This window comes from Sylvia atricapilla, chromosome W (assembly GCF_009819655.1).
Source record: "Sylvia atricapilla isolate bSylAtr1 chromosome W, bSylAtr1.pri, whole genome shotgun sequence".
NCBI classification, from domain to species: domain Eukaryota; kingdom Metazoa; phylum Chordata; class Aves; order Passeriformes; family Sylviidae; genus Sylvia; species Sylvia atricapilla.
This window is the reverse complement of record NC_089173.1, coordinates 7,871,927-7,893,688: the sequence shown is the minus strand read 5'-3', so window position 1 is coordinate 7,893,688 and position 21,762 is coordinate 7,871,927. Positions and strand designations below refer to the sequence as shown.

Below are 21,762 nucleotides of genomic sequence, written 5' to 3'. Positions count from 1 at the left end.
CAGGGCTTACTGCCTCCCATAAGGGTGCTTGTATAATTTCCCTAGTTTGTTGTGGGGTCCGAGATGCTATAGGATCCTTTGGGGAAAGCTCTTCTTCTTCACTGTCACTGCTGGGCAACGGTGGATATAGTTTTGTCGTTTCATGTGATTCAAGAGTAAGTGGGGGAGCAGATGGCTCAACTAGTGTCTTTCCCAAGGGAGATGAAGTGGGGGTTGGGATTGACAACCGTTCTGAATTTACTTCTTCTCTCAGCCCCCCCTTGCTTCCCAAGGGGTGGTCTAAACAAGTCCAGCAGCTCTTGCTCTAGTGGCTCAGTTTGATACACCTTGTCAGGGTGTGTGCAGTGCTGGTTTATTGAGCATGTGTTGCAGTCTGGTCCGGTGGTAAAGGTGCTGCCACCTTCCTTGCTAGAAGCATCTTTAAAAAGACACCTAGATCGACAGAGGCATAAGCACTGTCAGGCAGAAAGTGATTTAGATCTTTGTGCACCCTTAGGTGCAGATTGATCAGCTATTTGGTGAACTCTCAAGTGCAAAGTGGTTCGCTCTTTGAGAGGCTTCCTGAGCAGCAGAGCCACGTTTTCCACCCCAGGTGACGCAGGAGTAAAAGCAGGATGGAGTCTTTCCAAAGTCCAGGAAAGCTTCTTTATTCCACAAAGTCCACAGGAAAAGAACCCCCTGGTCCCAGGGGAGAGGGATTATATAGGGTAGATAGGGATGGGGTTTCACAACTTGGCCAGTGGGGAGAGGAATTGGGAAAGGGACCAATCAGGGGAACGATCCAAAACGGACCAATTGGCTGGGGTAAAATAGAACCAATGGGTTATAACTGATTAACACATTTCCTCACCATAACATAGAGAGCTGTTTGCCAGGGTTTCCCCTTTAGGGGGTTATGTTTATAATCTGTCTGGCCTAACTGCTCTCTTTCTAAGGGGGCACATTTATATTATTGTCTGGTTTCTCTCCAGGGGAGTGTGTATGTATTAACACTGTCTGGCTTAACAGCCTCCACAAGCATGTACTGCAGCTTCGCTTGGGTTTCCCTCTATTAGCCTTACTGTCCTTTTCAAGGACCAATACCAAGGGATCAGAGGGGGGCCTAATTCCACTCAGGATGGTTCCGAAGGGAGAAAAACATGTCGGCGTACATCACTTCCTCCCACTTCTGTTCCCATCTTAAGAAAAGCATCTGCTGTAACAGGGTCTCATAGTCTAAGGTCCCAGCTGGTGGCCATCTGACACCCTCTTCTAGCCTGTAAAGTGGCCACCATTGTGTACAAAATTTAACGAGGGCCTTTTTATTTTCTGTACCACTGTAACCCACCAGTTCCTTCCAGCGTGTCAAGATACATCCTAAAAGGACTAGTTTTAGGAACCTCTTTGCTCTGGTTAGTTCCCATTGCTTCTTTACCTTATCCCAGTTCTTTACCTAAATTTAAAAATACTCAGTCCTGATTAATTCTGCTGGGTTCTCTAAAGTATTTAAAACTCTCTTTCCAATAACTCAACAATCCACTACTACCTTTCCTCACAACCAGTTGCCACTCAAAAGCCCTTAACAAAAACTAGCACTCTACACCAATTACTATTATCTCCTTTGCATCTTATCTTGCTTCCAACCAAAACTCACTTCACAGGCTCTTACAGTCCTTTCCCAGTTTTCTTCCCGCACAACCCACTGCTCAGGTACTAAGTGTGACCTCCCACACACCAGCTTTAAAATCTTCAGTTCAAAATCAGCTCGATTAGAGCGCTGTCCCCACTGGCACTGAGCACAATCACTTTGTTGTCTTGCAGAAGAACAGTAATGGCGTCCTGCACAAATCCTACACTGCAGTAGCACCCACGCACAATGCTTACCTCTAGATGCACCAGGGGCTACAGAAAAATGCCCACAGAGGCAGGCTATTCCATTTACCCTTTCTTGAATTTCTAAATTCTCTACCACGGGCTGCGCCCAATCCAAAGCCACTGAATTGCCAGTGATATAATCCACCTAAATAATACCTTCTGTTTCCTCTGTCTAACCACCAATTAACCAAGTTCACAAATTCCAGGTTAAAATATACACAGATCACCACCCATAATAATTCTCATACAAAAGCCACCCCTGTTATAGTTCTAACAATCCATAAACACAACCTCCGTGTCTCAAAATCCAAAAATCACAACTAAGCCACTACAAGGAGAGACTTTACTCCCTTTTGCCAAGCTTACACTGTTCCTTAGTCTTTTCCCAATCTTCTTCAAAAACATCCATGCCCCACATCTGAAACTGAACGGTTTTTTCCACAAACTACACTTACTATTTCATACTCAGTATGTGCTGCTTCCCAGTTATAATATCGTAGTAGCTTCAAAATACACCTGGGGCACACGGGGTACCTTCATCTTTAGGACACACAATACCACCTCCTCTTACACTCCTTACAGCAAAGAAAAACCCAAGCTGGATGCCAGTTTAATTTCCAATGAAAAATTGTTAAGCTACATACAAAACAAGGAATGACTGCCTCTCATCCCTGCCACAATGGGTTCCTAAGCCCCTCCCCGACTGGGGATAATTCCCAATCAAAAGCTAAATGATTATTAGTCCAGACTCTCCAGTTTGATTCCAATTAGTTTCTGTGTCCAGGTGCAGTCAGTTTCATTTATTATCACAATAGTCCATCTATCTTATTTCCTTCTACAAACAAAATACAATAAGCAAGTAATACATTACCTATGTTCTAGCTTAAGCATCAAATTATTATTAGCTCTTCTACTTCATCTCTACTCTTAAATCCTAATCTCTTGACGATTGATAGAGAGATGAGAAGACTGATTTGATGATCAGAATTTGATTTTACTCAAGTTTTCCAAAAGCTTATATACCATTTCAGGAAGGTTAATAATTTTCCACTACAATAATCAGGTTAATGATCATACAGGCAACTAATACATTTTACATCATCTTTTGCTTGCAGAAATTTGATTGAATGTCTCCTCTTCCTGTAAGCAGGTTTAATCCCATCTCCTGTAATCTTCAAAGTTCTGTTTGTTCCTGCCATGGCATCTTAGTTATCAAACCAGCTATGCTAATTAAATCTGTTTTACTATCTGTCCTGTGTATTTCCACACTAATCAATATAAATTGCTTCTATCCTTTAGCTAACATCTTAACTCTTAAATTCTTGACTCACCTTTCCCCCTGCTGGCCACGAGGTAGCTGCTGCAGCTTTTGCCTCACCAGAGCCCGTCAGCACCACCTGCTGGCTATGAGTGAGCCACTGCACCCTTTGCCTCACCATAGCTTACAGCGCCCCCTGTCAACTGTGATCATACCTACATCAAAGGGGAAACGTGGTGCTTAGTGGGTGGGAAACATCTGTTATTGTTGTACTGGTTTGAAAGCAAAACCAGTGGGAGACTCCAAGACAATTTAATAAAAGTGTAAAAATTGGAAAATAAAATAAAATAAATAAAAAGCAATAGTACAAAAGACCTCTGACAGAGTCAGAATACAACTTGACATCTTGTTAGTTAGGGTGGTGGTGGCAGTTCATATGAAGTGGTCTTGTTGAAAGCAGTGATCTCGTAGAAAGGTCTGGTAGCTCTTGTCCTCTGAGAATCCAGTGGGTAAGAGCTCTCTGTGCTGTCCTAAATCCCAGATTATATTCAGGTGGGAATGCTTGGCTCCTCCCCTGGGCAGAGCATTTTACAATGGGATGATATCATTCTGAGTCATGCAGTGGGTCTCTGCCCATTAAACAGAGATAGCTCCCGGAGGGAGTTACCTATGAGTCATGCGGCAAGGCATTGATGGGGCCATTAACAGAAGATAGTCCAGAGGGAGGGGGCAAGGGAAACACTGCCCCACCTGGTTACAACAGCTCATGAAGATGGTGATAGAATACATATCTTGGGCACATCCTACACTGCAACCCGGGAGAATTGTGGTGTTGTTTTTTCTGTTATATATATATATATTAGTAAAAAAAGGTTTTTCCTTTTCCTATATTTTTTGCCTGGAAGCCCTGTAATTTCAAAGTTACAATAATTTGGAGGGAGAGGTCGTCTTTCCTTTTCCGGAAAGTTCCTGCCTTCCTTGGCAGATATTTGTCTTTTAAACCAAGACACCTTCTTGTACAGGAAAAGGGAAGATGATGCATTAATTTGAGTATTGCTACTATCATATAGTCATAAAACTTTTTCCTATTCTTGGACACTGTCTAAGCCATAAATAGAACTATACAGCATTTAAGGATTACATTGGATGTTATGGTTATATTTGTATTTGAAAGGCATAGAGCATACAGCCATTCAAAAAAATGCCGAGGGTCCTGGATTCTTCGCAAAGTGCAATTTTTGGAAAAGTTAATGCAACTGTGTTAACACACTTAATTGGCTTTGCAGGTAAAATCATCCTGTCTCCATTCTTTAGTAGAGCTTATCCATCCCCAGGTCATAGAATCGCACAATGCCTTCTCATTTGAAGATACCGCTCCTGGGGTAAAGGCACTTCCCAAATGGACCATGGTGATAAAGAGGAACATCCATCCTGGCAGATTCTATAAAAGAGAAACTCAACACTTCCAATTATTCTCATAAATAACATTTCTGTGTGGGAACATATTCCCATTTTTCTTGTCCAGCTTTCATAATAGGAATGGTATTATCTTTTCCTACTGCTATTGCTTCAGCAGGTTCAGGGGATCCATTTTTTCCTTGGGTCCACATTTTAGTTCCATTATTAAAAGAGTTACTTGTTCCAAATCCTCTATCACCTTGTACTGTAATTATTCTTTCTGTCATGAGCTGCACAGTGCTCCCAGCTTGACTCTCTAATTGTATTTCCACAGTCACCCAAGGTTTTCTTCTCTCATGCAGGGAGAGAATTTGTTCCCCCATGAGACTGTGTTGTCCCTTCCCACAGGAGACAGTTCTCCGCAAACCTCTGATGATTTTGACATCTGACCACCCTAAACAAGACTCTTATTTGTATTTTTGCTTTTTTTATCATTTATAAAATTTTTGTGACTTAAATGTTAGAGGAGGGGAGAGGAGAGGAGAGGAGAGGAGAGGAGAGGAGAGGAGAGGAGAGGAGAGGAGAGGAGAGGAGAGGAGAAGAGAAGAGAAGAGAAGAGAAGAGAAGAGAAGAGAAGAGAAGAGAAGAGAAGAGAAGAGAAGAGAAGAGAAGAGAAGAGAAGACTTCAGTTGGAAGGGACTTACAATGATCATCTAGTCCAACTGCCTGACTATTCAGGGCTGAACAAAAGTTAAAGCATATTATTAAAGGCATTGTTCAAATACCTCTTGAACAGTGACAGGCTTGGGACATTGACGACCTCTGTAGGAAGCCTGTTCCAGTGTTTGACTATCCTCTCAGTAAAGAAATGCTTCCTAATACCAAGTCTGAACCTCCTCTGATTCAGCTACTTAGTTTAAATAGCCTTCTCAGAACTTTTGAGCGCATGAGAAGTTTGTTACACGCTAAAATTATTTAAATTACTTTGTCTTCAAATAAATGAATCACCCTTCTATAGGTGATTAAACCTTTATTTTTGAGCTACTTGATTCCTGGGAAGACCAGTCCTTTGGAAAAGGAAATATTGTGTTTCTGTTAAGTGTAAATGAGCTTTAGATGTTAGTGGTATAGTTTTTAAACCAAACTCCACAAGAAATTGGTAGCTGTTCTGTGATATCTGCTTTATGAATTTTATGTGTTGCCAGTGTTCTACATTTCCTTGCTACAATTATTCTGATGTTACTTTTTTCTTTTGTGTGAACTAGCAAAACTGTATATTGAGATTCAGAAATCAGGCACTTACAAAAAAGTGACCCTAAAGAATGAGTTTGTATTTGATAATTTTTTAGGTACAAGCCTGTGCAGAAAGTGGACGGAGTTCCAGATGGTTTCACAGGAAGTGGTCAACAGACAGGCACATCTGCTGAACAAACTATAATTGCCCAAAGTCAACATCATCAACAGTTTGTAGGTATGAAAAGATGTTATACTGTTGTCTCACTGATAATAGAACAAAAAGATACTCATAGAAGCTATATGTTCTGTATTGCAGGACTTCTGCAGTATTTAATATTCATCATGCAGATTGTCCTGGTTTAGGGCAAATTTGGGAGAAAACTCCTGAAACAGGGTTCCCCTGGAGAGCAAACCCAAACGACCCCTCCCCCCAGCCGATCCGGGAAAAGAACATCCTCAGAGAAAAGAGAAAAAACCTATTTATTCAACACACAAAGTGCCCACAAGCTTAAAGAATGAATAATATGAAACTAAAACCTTTTGTTCTGGAGTGAGATGGCAAATTGACAAAGTCCTTGCTGTGGGTGTAGCTTGGCTCTCTCTCAGTCTCTTATCAGTCCCTCTGGAGGTCCAGGCCCTGGTGGGCCACAGGTGCGAGCTCCCTGGTGCTCCTCTGGGTCTTTCAGTCCAGAGCAGGTTTCAACATTTCCAAGAAAAAAGGAAAAAAAAAAACAGTCCAGGAAGCTTATCTGCCTCAGCTAGCTAAACTAACTAAAAGCAAAGAAGATTTCTATCTCAGTGCTGTCCATGCCTCAGCCAAACACACTGGAGAAGGAATGCAAAAGAGTGAACACTCTTTTCTCAAAACAAACTGCGCACTTCTTCTTTCCCTGATTCACTCTCAGAACCAGTCTTAAAGGCACAGAACTCAATATACAGCAAAAACAGAACCGACGATTGGGGATACAAGCATCATAAAGCCACCCTAGGACACAGATATAAAACAAAAAGATGTGCAAAATCTATTTGCACAGTAGATTTAAAATATATTGCAATGCAAGTGCAGTGAAGACTGAGGCAAAACTGCTCTGGCAGATGTGCTCTGGAGTCAAAGGTCATGCCAAGGGACTGTGGAGAGAGTTCCTGAAGTGGCAAGACCTCAAAATTAGCACTGAGAGGTGCCTCAGCACCCCACCTTTCCCTCTCAGCAGGAAGTGCTGAAGCTCTGACCCAGAGGCAGCTCTGACTCAGTGTGGGTGAGGTCAGGAGTGATGAGGTCTACTCCCCACCCTGTAACACCTTGGACACTTAATGTATGGGGCTAAACTGAGGTTCCTTTGCTTTGGGTAGATGCAAGGGAGGCATACTGACCAGATATTCTCAAGAGGTAAAAATCCCACAAAGGGTTACTGGCAAAAAATAGAATATTCGAAGAAATTTGGCAAAAGATTTAGTACAACATAAAACACTGATCACAGCATTGACTTAGCCCATTCAACTTAGCAACCTTTAAACCCATTCAGTGTTATGTTCCATGAAAAGAAAGTTAGAAGAGGAAGAAAGGGTGAAAGACAGGAAAGATATAGCAAAAGAGTCATATAGCTACCAACTTCTGGGTGCTAGTGATGTAACAGATAGAAAACTCCAAGATGAAGGTAGGGTTAAAGAACAACATGCTTGCCTTGTGGTCATCCTTCTTAAACCCATGGCCCTTTGTGGGCCTTCCTCCCAGTTGGGACTTCCAGTTGCTTGGCCACTCAGGGGCTGGGTTAGGCAACACTGAGGAGCTACCTCCAGTGTGCTATGATTGACAGAGACTGTGGGGCTGGAGGGTATGGGGGGCAAGGCATCACCTCACCAGAGCAAGGCCAGACCTGCCCCCTACTACACATATTCCAAGCATCCCAAAATGTCTCCAGACATTGATCTTTCCAGTCTCTAACACACCCCTACAAAAGCAGCTCCTAGGGCACAGAGTAGGTAAACAGGGAGGAGTGTGGCAGTTCAGGAAGGTGGAAGGCAGTCACCCACCAGTTCAAGAAGAGAGCTCAGTTGATGGTCATTACCTTCTCAGAAGGAGCTCATCTATGGTATCCACTTGGCAGGGAGCTATGACCTCTGGAATTTCCAGAAAGGATGTGGTGACACAGACAGAGCTGCCATGAAAACATGCAGCCATCTAGGTCTTGGGCTACAGGGAATTCCAGAGCCTGACACTGGTATTGGATGGCGGTAGAGACAAAAGCTGTGTGAGGTGTGAAGTAGATGATCTGCTAAGTGAGTAAGTCTATCCCCTGCACCACAACTGCCTCAGTCAAGAAAAAAAGAGCAATTTTCATTGGTGACTTCCTTTTGAGAGGAACAGAGGCCTGATATGCTGACTGGACCCAACCCATAGGGAAGTCTGGTGCCTCCCTGGGGCCTGGGTAAGAGACATTAGGAAGAAACTCTGTAGCCTGTAACAGCCCTCTAATTATTATCCTTTACTGGTTTTTCAGGTGGTCAACAATGAAGTAAAAAGAAAAGTCTGAGGACAATAGACAGGGGCCCCAGGGCTTTGGGATGACTGGTTGAAGGATCTGGAGCATGAACAGTTTTCTCTATTCTGCCAGTTGCAGGGAATAATGGAGGTAGAAACAGGAAAATCATGCAGATGAATATTTGATGCTGAGCCAGGTGTCACCAGCAGAATTTGGTTTTTTTGATCATGACACTGAGCCTGCTGGCAACAGCTGGGGTACACCTGTCTCAAAGGGGGAAAAGGATCCTTACTAGTTAGCAGGGCTCACTGATAGAACTTTAAACTAGATTTGAAGGGAATAGAATCAGGAACACTGGAGATAAGCCCGGGGGTTGCACACCACTGACAGATGGTGTGCTAATGAGGTCCTTCAGTCTGTAGTGTCGACAGAGGTAAGGGATGGAGATCCATGCAGTAGCAAGGATGCATGGGTTATTGATGTGCTAGAAACCACAGAAGCAGCTGAGAATGGTCTAGCAGAAATTAGAGCATCTTCCTCTGAAAAGATAGTGGATCAATAACACAAGTGTATTACATCAATGCACTCAGCATGAGCAACAAACAGGAGGAACTGGAAGCCATGGCGCAACAGGAAAACTTATGATATAGTTGCCATCAGAGACATGATGGAACAAGTCACACAACTGATGCAGATGGTCTTTCAGGTCCCTTCCAACCCAAACCATTCTATGATTCTATAAACTGATCTCCTTCTATAACAAGGTGACCTGCTTAGTGGATGAAGGAATGGCTGTGGATATTGCCTATCTAAACCTCAGTAAAACCTTTGACACTGTGTCCCACAGCATTCCCGGAGGAACGGGCTGCTCATGGCTTGGATGGGTACACTGTTTGCTGGGTAAAACACTGGCTGGATGGCCAGGCTCAAAGAGTGGTGATGAATGGAGTTAAATCCAGTTGGTGGCTGGTCACATGTGGTGTTCCCCTGGGCTTAGTATTGGGGCCAGTCCTGTTTAATATGTTTATCAGTGATCTGGATGAGGGGATTGAATGTGCCTCTGTAAGTGTACAGATGACCCCAAATTGGGCAGAAGTGTTGATCTGCTGGAGAGTAGGAAGGCTCTGCAGAGGGATCTGTACAGGCTGGATCAATCAGCTGAGGCCAGTGGTATGAGGTTCAACAACATGAAGTGTTGGGTCCTGCATTTGGGTCACAACAACTGCATGTGATGCTACAGGCTGGAGGAAGAGTGGCTGGAAAGTGTTGGAAAAGGATCTGGGGGTGCTGGTCAACAGCCAACTAAACTTTAGATGTCAGTGTCTGGGTGGCCAATAAGGCCAACAGCATCCTGGCTTTTACATTTGCTAATGTAAAAATACTTATTAAATGTGATATTGCAGTAATTGTACACTTTGTTTTGAACTCATATATTTGTATTTTGAAGCATCACATCTTTTGGCATAACCTTGCTGTTACCAAAATCATTGGGAACCTTACGCTATAGTTAGCAGGTTTTTGAATTTTCCTTTCCACTGTCCCCCTAGTTGACAGTGCATTTTTTCCCCCCATACCAGTATATCTGTTGGAAACACTTGTGAGAAATAGTAAAAGCACGTTGGCTACAGTTGAAAGGCTTTTAAATTTCAAGTAAATATATGCTGCTGAGTCTACTAAACCCTAACATGCATGTCAGTGCAAAAACTCCTTGGTTGATCAATCAAAATAAAAACTATGACATTATATTGATCTCTTATATACTGACATGAATATCCTGAAAATTAGTCTTATCTTTTCTTTATATACAGATACAATATGTATGTGTAATCTTATTTATCTGCTACCTCTCAAGAATAATTTAACATCTCCTTTTGTTTTAAAAATAGCTAGCTGGTTTGTTCACAATTTTATTGCAACCTTAAGACATATTAAGTATGAAAGACATTCCTCTTTGGACATTATGACCTTCTAGACTTTATTTCTTTACATCATCCCTAAATGTTTTCTAATCAAACTGTAATTGACATAATTTGCAATAGCTTTCTTCTGTTATGTTGTCATGGAAACAGATGCATCTCGAGTACTTCCAGAGTTTGGAGAAGTTGAAATATCTTCTCTGCCAGATGGTACTACTCTTGAAGACATAAAATCACTGCAAAGTCTTTATCGAGAACACTGTGAGGTAAAAGTGCCTTTTCACAGAAATTATTCTTTGAAAATTCATGTCTTCTAGTGAGAATCAGTACAACAGGGTGACTGACACAAAACAGATTACAGCCAGCCTACTTGTATCTTATGTGATCCTCAAATATTTTGCTTATTCAGAAAGGATATTTGCAAAAAGACCCCTGAAATTTCTCTCTTAACAGGAAAAAATCACTAACATGTAATAGAATACAGATATTGGAATATAATCATATGTAGGTTTTGAGAATTTAGATAAAACAAACTTTAGATAATATATATACAAAATTTTGGGGTTTTTTATATGAGTTGAAATCAGATTTAATTATTATTTCCAATGTTTATGTTAAAAACAAACTGATTTTTTCTTCAAGTTTTAAAGAAGCAGGTTGCTTAAGAACTTAAGGCCACATTTTATATTGAATAACGTGTTTTAAAATTATTGTTGAAGGTGCTTTAAAACATGTAATGAAGTAACAATATTAATGAAATAGGTTTCCTTTGTGTTTACAATAGTGTTAAAAGTTCCGTTTAAGTGAATTTACCTGATATATGTGCTTAGGCTCTTTTCTGGAGGCCTGATCTTAGTCTCTGGTTATACTAGTCCAGACAGCTGGAGAAATTTTTGCTAAAAAGTTTTTAAAAATGATATTATGTGTTTATTTATAAGCATGCATTTTAGTATTTTTTCTGCAAAATGACCAGGGGCAGCTATACTCCTGGAAAGAATTGTGGGGAGAATCACTTAGAAGACGATCTGCACCGATTTTATATTTCCTTAGGCAATAGTGGATGTTATTGTGAATCTTCAGTTTAGCCTGATAGAAAAATTGTGGCAAACTTTCTGGCGCTATTCTCCCTCTGCTCCAGCTGACGATGCAGCTATTATTGAACTGAGGTCAGTAAATGTATTTGCTTACTGTTCACCATCATGATATAACAGCAGGAGTTAAATCAACAAAAGACTTAGTTTTACATATAGGCTAAGAACCTTTTCTGATATCAATAGTTTTTCAGGTTCAATTTTTGTTGTCTGCTAATTGATATATTTGGTGTTGATATATGTCAAACTGAAGCCTTGAAATGACTGTATACATCTTCTATTTTTTCATTTGGATTACTAAATTCAAAGTATCTTTTCACAGTATATTGTCTGGTCTGTTTAAATTGCAAGGACTATCTTCTTAACATACCTCTGCATTATTTATGTTCTGGAGCAGAACTTTGGAGGCCAGTTTCATATGAAGTTAGTTTCAATTTGATGTAACAGAGACATCTAAAAAGTTTTCATTAAATAATCTATTTCAAAATCCATGGTACTTTTTTTATCTGTATGTAAATGCATTTTCATTTCTTATGTTTATTCACAACAGCAATCTGAGCGAAATAGAAAGTCGACTTCCAAAAGGAAAACTAATTACTCTGTGCAAAAATGAGTCTATTCTGAAATGGATGGGTAACTGTGACCATGTGATGTACCAGGCTTTGGTGGAGATTCTCATTCCTGACGTCCTTAGACCTATTCCTAGTAAGTTAAACACATATAACATTTCATAAGACTGTCTTTTGTTTTGTTTTATGTGGTGAGATTTTTGTGCCTCTTGTGAAACTTTTCAGAATGATTTCAAAGGATCTAAATGTAGTGTGTGTGTGTGTGTGATCTATCCTTAAAACTCTGTTGAGTAGAAGGGTGTACTGGAGTTGATGTAAGCATTGTACTTAAAGAAAAGCAGAGTGGATGCTTCATTGTATTTAGGAAAGCCTATGGAATTTTTAAGAACATATTTTCTTATGAATTATGCCTTTTTAAACTGAAAATTCTAAGTTTTTATTAAAGATAAAAATGGCTTTCTTTATATACTAGCTCTAGTCTGACAGTTGTGAATGCACTATAGCCCTGAGACTGAGTTCAATAATGTCAAGATAGTCTTTCTGTTGACTTCAGTAGGCTTTAGTTTAAGTTTTTATATATAAGTTCTAGTTGTTAAAAAAAATAAAATATATATGCTTTGTCATTTTATTTTTGGATAAGTAAACATTAATGTATTATCAGTGGCTGCTAAAATCTTATCAGTTTTGATGCCTACTAAACCAGCATAACACTATCAAACATCTTAAGACTTGTTTATTGTTCCAGTCTATTATAGTTTATTTTCTATTTCCAGTATGAAGGACTCATCAATTGATTCTAATATGGCAAACTGACCATTATCAGGAATAGAGCATTCTTTTCAAAGCTGATTTTATAGCATCAGTCATTGCTCAAGCATGGTATTTTTTATGGCTGCTTTTGGTAGTAAATTATTTTAAAATTGTTTTCCAGGAAGGATAACTTTTTAAAAAAAACATTTACTGCATGTTTTGTATGTTGTGTGAAATCTTGGAAAGTAATTATAATTGCTTATATTATATTATATTATATTATATTATATTATATTATATTGTATTATTATATATTATATTAGAAATATTAGGAACCAACAGGAAGACATCTGTGAAATGCCACAAAGGAATTAGGTTGTGTTCCTCTAAAAAGGTGACAAGATTGATAGGTCCACTGAAGTGCCTCTATAGCAATGCATGCAGGATGAATAACAGACAGGAAAAGATGGAAGCCACTGTGCACCTGGAAAGCTATGATTTAATACCATCACTGAAACTTAGCGGGACAAATCGCACAACTGAAACACTGCAATCAATGGCTATAAACTGTTCAGAAAGCACAGGCAAGGAAGAAGGGGTGGAGGGGTTGCCCTCTATGTAAAAAAATGGATTGACTGGAGACAGCTGTCTTTGAAAACAAGTGCTGAATGGGTTGAGACCTTTTGGGTAAAAATAAGGGAAAAGCCAACAAAGGAAACCTCGTGGTTGGTGTTTGCTACAGGCTGCCCAATCAAGGGGAGCCTGTTCATGAAGTGTTCTTACTTCAGCTACAGGAAGCATCACACTCGCAGGCTCTGATCCTCCTGGGGGACCACCCTGACATCGGCAATCTCTCTTCCCACATCTTCCAAGACCCTGAATTTCAAGGTAGGGACTGGGAGAAAGAAGTCCCTCCCATCATGGGAGAAGATCAGGTTTGTAACCACCTGAGGAACCCGAGCATACACCAGTCCATGGGATGACAGGAGGAGCTAGAAGCCATTGTGCAGCAGGAAAACTATGACATTGTTGTCATCACAGAAACATGATGAGATGACTCACATGACTGGAGTGCTGCAATGGATGGCTATAAACTCTTCAGAAGGGACAGATGAGGAGGGAGAGATGGTAGTGTAGCCTGATATGTTAGGGACTGTCTCCATTTTCTGGAGCTTAATGGTGGTGTCTGTAGGGTTGAGTGTTTACTCAAGAATCAGGGGCAAGGCTAACAAGACAGATATAAATGGTAGGAGTCTGTTATAGACCACTCAACCAGGATGAAGAGGCAGACAAAATATTCTATAAACAGCTGGGAGAAGTCTTAATAATCATTAGCCCTTGTTCTCATGGGAGACCAACTTATCAGATGTCTGCTGAAAATACAACACAGCAGAGAGGAAACAGTCTAGGAGGTTCCTGGAGTGTGCAAGAAAACCTCCTGACACAGCTGGTGAGCCAACTCAGGAAGGTGCCCCGCTGGACCTGTTGTATGTGAACAGTAATGGAGTGCTGGGTGATGTCTTAGGCAAAGCACACATGTAATGACAGTTTTTGATTCTCAGACAAGTAAGGGGTGACAACAGAACTGCTACCTTTGACTTTCAGAGAGCAAACTGGCCTGTTTAGGAGACTGGTTGAGAGAGTCCTTTGGGAGGCAGTCCTGATGGGCTAAGAAGTCCAGGAAGGCTGGACATTCTTCAAGAAGGAAATTCTAAAGGTGCAGGAGCAGGCTGTCCCCACGTGTTGAAAGATGAGCTGGTGGGGAAGTTGACTGGCCTGGCTGAACAGAGAACTTCGGCTGGAACTCAGGGTAAAAAAAAGGAAACTTTATGACCTTGGGAAGGAGGGACAGGAAACTCAGGACTACAAAGATTTCATGAGTTTATGCAGGGAGAATATGAGCCAGCAGTGTGCCCAGGTGACAAAGAAGGCCAAAGACATCTTAGCTTCTGTCAGAAATAGTGGGGCCAGCAGGACCAGGGAAGTGATCGTTCCCCTGTATTTGGCACTGGTGAGGCTGCACCTCATATTGTGTTTACTTCTGGACTCCTCACTTCAAGGAAGATATTGAGGTGCTAGAGCGTGCCCAAAAACAGGCAATGAAGCTGGTGAAGGGTCTGGAGCACAAGTCTTTTGAGGAGCAGCTGAGGGAGCTAGAGTGTGGGGAAAAGGAGGCTCAAAGGAGACCTTATGTCTCTTTACAAATACCTGAAAGGAGCTTGCAGAAAGGTGGGGGTGTCTACTCCCTAGTAAGAAGTGATAGGACAAGAGGAAATGGCCTCATGATGCACCAGAAGAGGTTTAGAGTGGATATTAGGAAAAATTTCTTCACTAAAAGTGTTGTCAAGCATTAGAGTCACCATCACTGGAGGTATGTCCTGGTTTCGAATAAATTAGGGAAGAACCTCTAAAAGGAGTCCCCTAAACCAAAACCTCCACCACCCCTCCCCCCCAGCCCTGGGTTCGGGAAGGAAAATACCTTGGAGGAAAAGTGGAAAAAAACGGTTTATTGACAATGAAAAAAACCACTCCCCAACACTAAAAAAGTGGGAAAGGAACCGCGTTACTGTTGGGAAGGGTACTCAGCTTCTCTTGCAGACCCAGGACTTCTCCAACTTCTCAGGTCAGGTCAGGTCCAGAGCCGGTTCAAACCTTTGGGGGGGGGGGGGGGGAAGGAAGGAAACAAAAACAAACAGAAGCAGCAAAAAGCCAGCGGCAGGGGCAGGCAGCAAGCAGAGAGAGAGAGAGAAAGAGAGAGAAAGAGAAACAGCAGGAAAAAAAAACAAAAAAAACAGCAGGCCAAGCAAAAGCAGCCAAGCCAAGCAGCAGAGAGTGAGCGAGAGAGAGCAAGCCAGCAGCAAAAAAAACCAACAAAACAGCAGACCCCGCCAGAGAGGGAGGGGCAGCTGCCAGACACAACAATGTATCCAGGATATGGGATATATGGGATAGGAGACAGGTCAACCCAGAACAAGGTATTTAAAAGATGTAGCTGTGGCACTTAGGAACATGGTTTGGTGTTGGACTTGGCAGTGTAAAGTTAAAGGTTGGAATCAATGATCTTAGAGGTCTATTGCAATCTTAATAGTTCTATGATTCCGTGACCTAACAAGATGCATGCCAGCATCCTGAAGAAACTGATGTAGTTCACAAAGCATTCTCCATTACATTTTAGAAGTCCTGGCAGTCAGACTGCACCATTAGTGACTGGAAAAAGGGAAACATTGCATCTGTTTTTAAAAAGTGTAAAAACAAGGATTCTGGGAACTACTGACCAGTTGGCCTCACCTGTTGCCTGTAAGATCATGGAGCATGTAAAGGTAACTTCCCAGTCTTACCATTCAGGAGAGTCTCTGGCAGTCATACTTCAAATGCCAGAGACTTTAACTGCTGGGAATTAAGCCTCTTCGCAGAGGTGTCTCCAGTGAGCTGAAGGGAGCCCCTGCACACCCCACTCACATGCAGTCAGACCAGGTTTCCTTAATGGTTCGACCCCAGGATTCCTATAGCAGAGTCTCAGATGTCTTGTTCCATAAAGCAATTTATTCACTGCCCAGCAACACAGAAACAGCCTGAGCTGGTGCCTCCGAGGAGTCTCGTGAATGGTCAGACTGGGTAGTTTCCATAACAGAGTAGATCCTCCTGGAAGCTACATCGATGACAGGGGGGACATTAGACACAGCTAACATGGCTTCACCAAGGACAAATCGTGCCAGACTAATCTAGTGGCCTTGTACGATGGAGTGACTGCATCAGTGGAAAAGGGGTGAACTACAGATGTCATCTACCTGGACTTATGTAAGGCCTTTGATACAGTCCCCCAGAATATTCTGGCCACTGTTAAATGGTGTCATGGTTTAATCCCAGCTGGCAAATAAGTACCACACAGATGCTCCCTCCCTCACTAGTTGCATGGAAAATCAGAAAAAAAAAAAAAAAAGTAAAACTTGTGGGTTGAGATAAGAACAGTTTAAAAATTGAAATAAATTAAAATATAATAATACTAATATTGTTAATGATGATACTAACAATAATAATTGTAATGAAAATAAGAGAGAGAGAGAGAGAGAAATAAACTCCAAGAAATACAAGTGATGCACAATACAATTGCTCTCCACCTGCTGACCGATGCCCAGCCTGTCCCTGAGCAGCCACTGATCACTTCCAGATAACTCCCCCCAGTTTATATCCTGAGCATGACATTCTATGGTATGGAATATCCATTTGGCCAGTTCAGGTCTCCTGTCCCAGTCATGCTCCCTCCCAGCTTTTTGTGCACCTCACTAGCAGAGCATGAGATACTGAAAAGTCCTTGACTTAGGGGGAGCTCTACTTGGGAAAAACCAAAACATCTGTGTGTTATCAATATTATTACGGAATCATTTAGGTTGGAAAAGACCTCTAAGATTGAGTCCAACCTTTAACTAATCACCACCTTGTCAACTACACCGTAGCACTGTCACGTCCAGTTGTTTTTTGAAAACCTCCAGGGATGGTGACTCCATCACCTCCCTGGGCAGTCCATTCCAATGTTTAACACCCCTTTCTGTGAAGAAATTCCTCCTAATGTCCAGCCTGAACCTCCCCTGGTGCAGCTTGAGGCTATGTCCTCTCATCCTGTTGCTAGTTGCCTGGGAGAAGAGGCCAAGCTCCACCTCACCACAACCTCCTTTCGGGTAGTTGTAAAGAGTGATAAGATCACCCCAAGCCTCCTTTTCTCCAAGCTATACAACCCCAGCTCCCTCAGTCACTCCTCATATGACTTACTCTCTAGACCCTTGTAGTGGTTTCATGTTCACCGAATTTCTGTTTTGCCAAATTTAGTGTAGTGGTTTGAGTGTCTACTCGCTTTTCCCTCTGGGAGATAGGATTTGGGAGAAAAAGGCAAAACAGGCCCAACTTAAAAGGAAACAGATAGTTTATTAACACACACTAAGGGAAAAGAAAAGGAAAGAAAAGAAAAGAAAAGAAAAGAAAAGAAAAGAAAAGAAAAGAAAAGAAAAGAAAAGAAAAGAAAAGAAAAGAAAAGAAAAGAAAAACAAATGAAATTTCTAAACCAACCCTTTCTCCCACCACAAATTGCTCATTTCCTACAAACAATGTAAAGAGGCAAAACTCAGAACTCCAGGTCAGTACCACTTATAAAAGAGTCTTTCATTCAGTCTTTGAGAGAGAGAAGTCTCTCCTATTGTTTGGTTACTTTCCACAAGAGAAACAATCTGCTTGTGACTTCTAACTCTCACAAAAGCAGCTGACCCAGGAAACTTCTGCAGTTGTGGAACCTCCCATATCACCTAGCCTTTCCTGTGACTACATATGGGCCATAGACTCACACATATATATTGAGGTGTCACCTTTTAAAGATAAACAACTTAAAAGGCTAAGGATTCTTCATCTCAGGGAACAGAGATGTTTTCTTTCGCTGCCACAGGGGGCTTCTTCTCATCTCTCTCTGTTCAAACCTCTTATGGGGTCACCAAATCACAACTTCTAATTCAATATTCACTCAGTTAATCACAGATACCTTTGCTCAAAAATCCACAAATCATCTCCCCAATTCATATTGTCCACAATTTAAAGGAATACTTTAGCATATTCATATTACAGTCTGTTACCACAACTCATAGGAGATTTTTCAGCCTAGAACCAAGGCAACTTGTCATCTCTTCCACCTAAGAGGTCAATATTCTTTTACTGACTTTGAGATCTCCATATTGTCCCCTTACATGTCTCCAATTTGGCCGTCTCTCTCTCATTAAGGAAAAATTTAAGGCTTTGGAAATTTCATCTGTGCAAAGAAAGAGTTAAATTTTGCCTAGGTCCTCTTTTCTCCTGGCTCCAGCAGACTTCAAGGTTGCACGGATGGGAGAGGGGGTTGAGAAACTCACGTGGAGAGATCGGAGAAGCTTTGGCAGTCAGGGATCTCAGTAGTCAGGATCATAGGGGGGCCTCCTGCCCACCCCCGTTCTCATATGGTGAGGGGGAAAAAGGGAACATCTCCTCTGGTCTTGGCTGGCTCAGGGGTAAGCTTTAAAAGTTCACTAGATGTTAATCTGCAGCCTCCACTTCCACCCCTGGCAGCTGATGGGGGAGCAGCATGGCCTGGCCATCCTGGGCCGCCCCTCAGAGCTGTGTTACCTTCTCCTCCGGCCAGAAGTAAAAAGGGAGCTGGCTTGGGCACATTCAGCTTTATATGGGTATTACCAAAAGTCGCCTTCAATTCTCTCAGTGGTCAAACCACATGTCAATAGCCAAGAACTGGACCCTGATAGGTCCCCATCCTTTCTAAAACAAAGTGCAAGGTCCTGGCAGGGAAATATTCCATTAACCAAAACCCCAAACTGTGTTAACTTATGACAACCCTTCACCAGCTTCCTTGTCCTTCTATGGACTTGTTCCAGCACCTCAATGTCCTTCCTGTAGTGAGGGGTCCAGAACTGGACATCGTACTCAAGGTGTGGCCTCACCAGTGCCCAGTAGAGGGGGACAATTACTTCCTTAGTCCTGCTGGCCACACTATTTCTGATACATGGCCTTCTTGGCCATCTGGGCACACTGATGGCCCATGTTCAGCCGACTATTGACCAACACCTCCAGATCATTTTCCACTAGGCAGCTTTCCACCTGCTTTTCCTCAAGCCCATAGCATTGCATGGGGTTGTTGTGACCCAGGTGCAGGACGTGGCACTTGGTCTTGCTGAACCTCATACAATTCACCTCAGTCCATCAATTCAGCCTGTCCAGACCCCTCTTTGTAGGGGTGATCTGCTCCAAAACATTCCGCCTTGGGTGGATCCCATCAAGTCCCATAGACTTGTGTATGTCTAACTGATGTAGCAGTAGCAGGTAGTGCTATATTTGCTAGGTGGAATGAGTCCCACAACTGGAGTGCTGGGATGGAGGGCTACAGGCTGTTTAGGAGATATAGGTAGGGCAGGTGACATGGAGATGTGGCACTATACGTAAGGAAGAGGTTTGATTGTACAGCCCTTACAGTTGGCAGTGATGTGGTGGAGAGCCTCTGAGTGAGGTTTAAGGGGGTGGAAAACAAAGGAGATATTATAGTGGGTGTTTATTACTGATCGCCCAGCCAGAATGTAAGCAGTGATGAGCTATTCTGTAAGCAATTAGGAGAAATCTCTGGATCAGTAGCCCACATCCTTATGAGAGATTCCAACTTCTCAGACATCAACTGGGAAAATCATCCTGCTGTGATGAGCAGGCCTTGGGAAGTCTTGAATTTTGTGGGAGGTAGCTTCTCATCACAACTACTCTGTGAGCCAACTAGGAAAGATGCCCTCCTAGACTTGTTTGTGACTAGAGAAGGGCTCTTGGGAAATGTGATGGTTGGTGGCTGTCTTGCCCACAGTGATCAACAGTTGGACTCAATGATCTTAATGATTCTATGGTCATGAAATGTTTGAGTTTAAAATTTTCAGTGTAGTGAGAAAAAAAGGTCAGCAGAGTCGCTACACTGGACTTCAGGAAAGCAAACTAAGATATTAAGGGAGATATGTAGCAGTGTACCCTCGGAATCTGCTTTGAGGGCTTAAGGACCCACAAGTTCTGGTCAGTTTTAAAAGGTATTTAAAAGACATATAGGTGTGGTGCTTCGGGACATGGTTATTTGCTTTCTTCTAGCCCTCATGAACTTTCCCTGATCACCATGACCAAAGGTAATTGAGAGTGGCCTTGCAGTGAAATCAGCCAGCTCCCTCAGCACTCATGGGTGCATCCAATCAGGTCCAGGGACATATGCCTCTCCAATTTTTAAAATGTTCCCCTAACTGGGTCTTCCTCTATTGCGGAGAACTCTTCCTTGCTGCAGACTTTTCCTCTGGTCTCAGAGGCTTCAGATTCCTGAAGTTAGCCCTTACCAGTAAAGACTCAAGTGTAGAAGGCATTCTGTACCTCAGCCTTTGTCATTAGGTTCCCTGCCCTCATTCAGCACCAGGCCCACATTGTCTCTGGTCTTTGTTTTTTCTGCTGATGTACCTGTAAAGACCCTAATGTTCTTCTTAATTTTCAACTCCAGGTGGGCTTTGGTATTCCTAACCCCATTTCTGCACACTTGGACAGTATCTCTGCATTCCTCCTGGGTCACTTGCCCCTTTTTGAATTGCCTGTGTGCTTCCTTTTCATGTTTGAGTTTAGTCATGAACTCCTTGTTCATCTACACAGACCTGCCACCTTTGCTTGATTTCTTGCTCATTGTGATGGACCATTTTTGAGTTTGGAGAAGGTGATCCTTGAATATCAAACAGGTCTCCTAGATCCAGAGTGCTCTTCGGGACTGTCTCCCATGGGATTCTTTCAAGTAGGTCTCTGCACAGGCCAAAGTCTGCTCTCCTGAAATTTGGAGTTGTTATCCTGCAATTTGCCTTTTTCCATCCTCTCAGTATACTCAACTCCACCATCTCATGGTCAATGCAGCTCAGACTCCCCCCAAGCTTCACATCACTGCGGGGGTGCCTGCTGGGGGCGCCTGTGTCGCCTGTCCGGCCAGCCCTGGCACCACAGCAACACAGTGGTTCTTGGCTTGTCGGGAGTGCAGCGTGGCTGTGGCAAAGGAAATGAAAGGAGGGACTCTCGAGGGGTAAATCCAATCGAGTTTATTGGAGGCTCCGGACGTGGAGTCCTCGCCTCGGGACACCAGCCTCAGAGACACCACGAGCCCCTCTGTGCTGTGACTCTTAACAGGGGGTGTGACACAGTGGAGGGTTCAGTCAGGAACCAATGGGGTACAGTGAGGGTGTGGCTCTTAACATAATAGACAGGTGCAACAACCATACAAAACACAATAGGAGGGGAAAGTCTGGATCCTGCCCAATCACTCGACGCCTTTCCTGGAATTTTCTGGACACAGGGAGAGGCCCCAGAGGGACAGACAGGACCAGAAGGTTATATAACCAATGATTGACATAAAACTGAACATGGGGTGAACCATACAGGGGGAAACATAGGGGGTTACAGAACAAACCATTATGTAAAATCTTATTGAAACAAATCATACAGAAACCTGAGCAAAATACACCACCACATCTCCCCCTTATTTTATTATTAAAATGAGGAGAATTGCGGTTGAGGGGCCAAGTACTCTGAGTTAGGGTACAAGTTCCCAAACCATTGCTGGTTAGTGGACCAGTTCTCAAAGGGGACTGGCCACTGCCCTTCTTCCTCTGGGACGCAGTTTTCTTTGTCCTCCAGTTC

At 42.5% G+C, this 21,762-nt stretch overlaps 1 protein-coding gene across 1 annotated transcript in view; it reads left to right on the top strand.

Annotated features, from left to right (window-relative positions):
- LOC136373305 (transcription factor RFX3-like) overlaps positions 1-21,762 on the top strand; it is a 215,638-nt gene that overhangs the window by 169,413 nt on the left and 24,463 nt on the right. The window contains exons 8-11 of the mRNA XM_066338200.1: positions 5,860-5,981; positions 10,296-10,408; positions 11,193-11,308; positions 11,784-11,938. Of these exons, the coding sequence (XP_066194297.1) occupies positions 5,860-5,981; positions 10,296-10,408; positions 11,193-11,308; positions 11,784-11,938 (506 nt within the window). The remainder of the gene's footprint in view (positions 1-5,859; positions 5,982-10,295; positions 10,409-11,192; positions 11,309-11,783; positions 11,939-21,762) is intronic.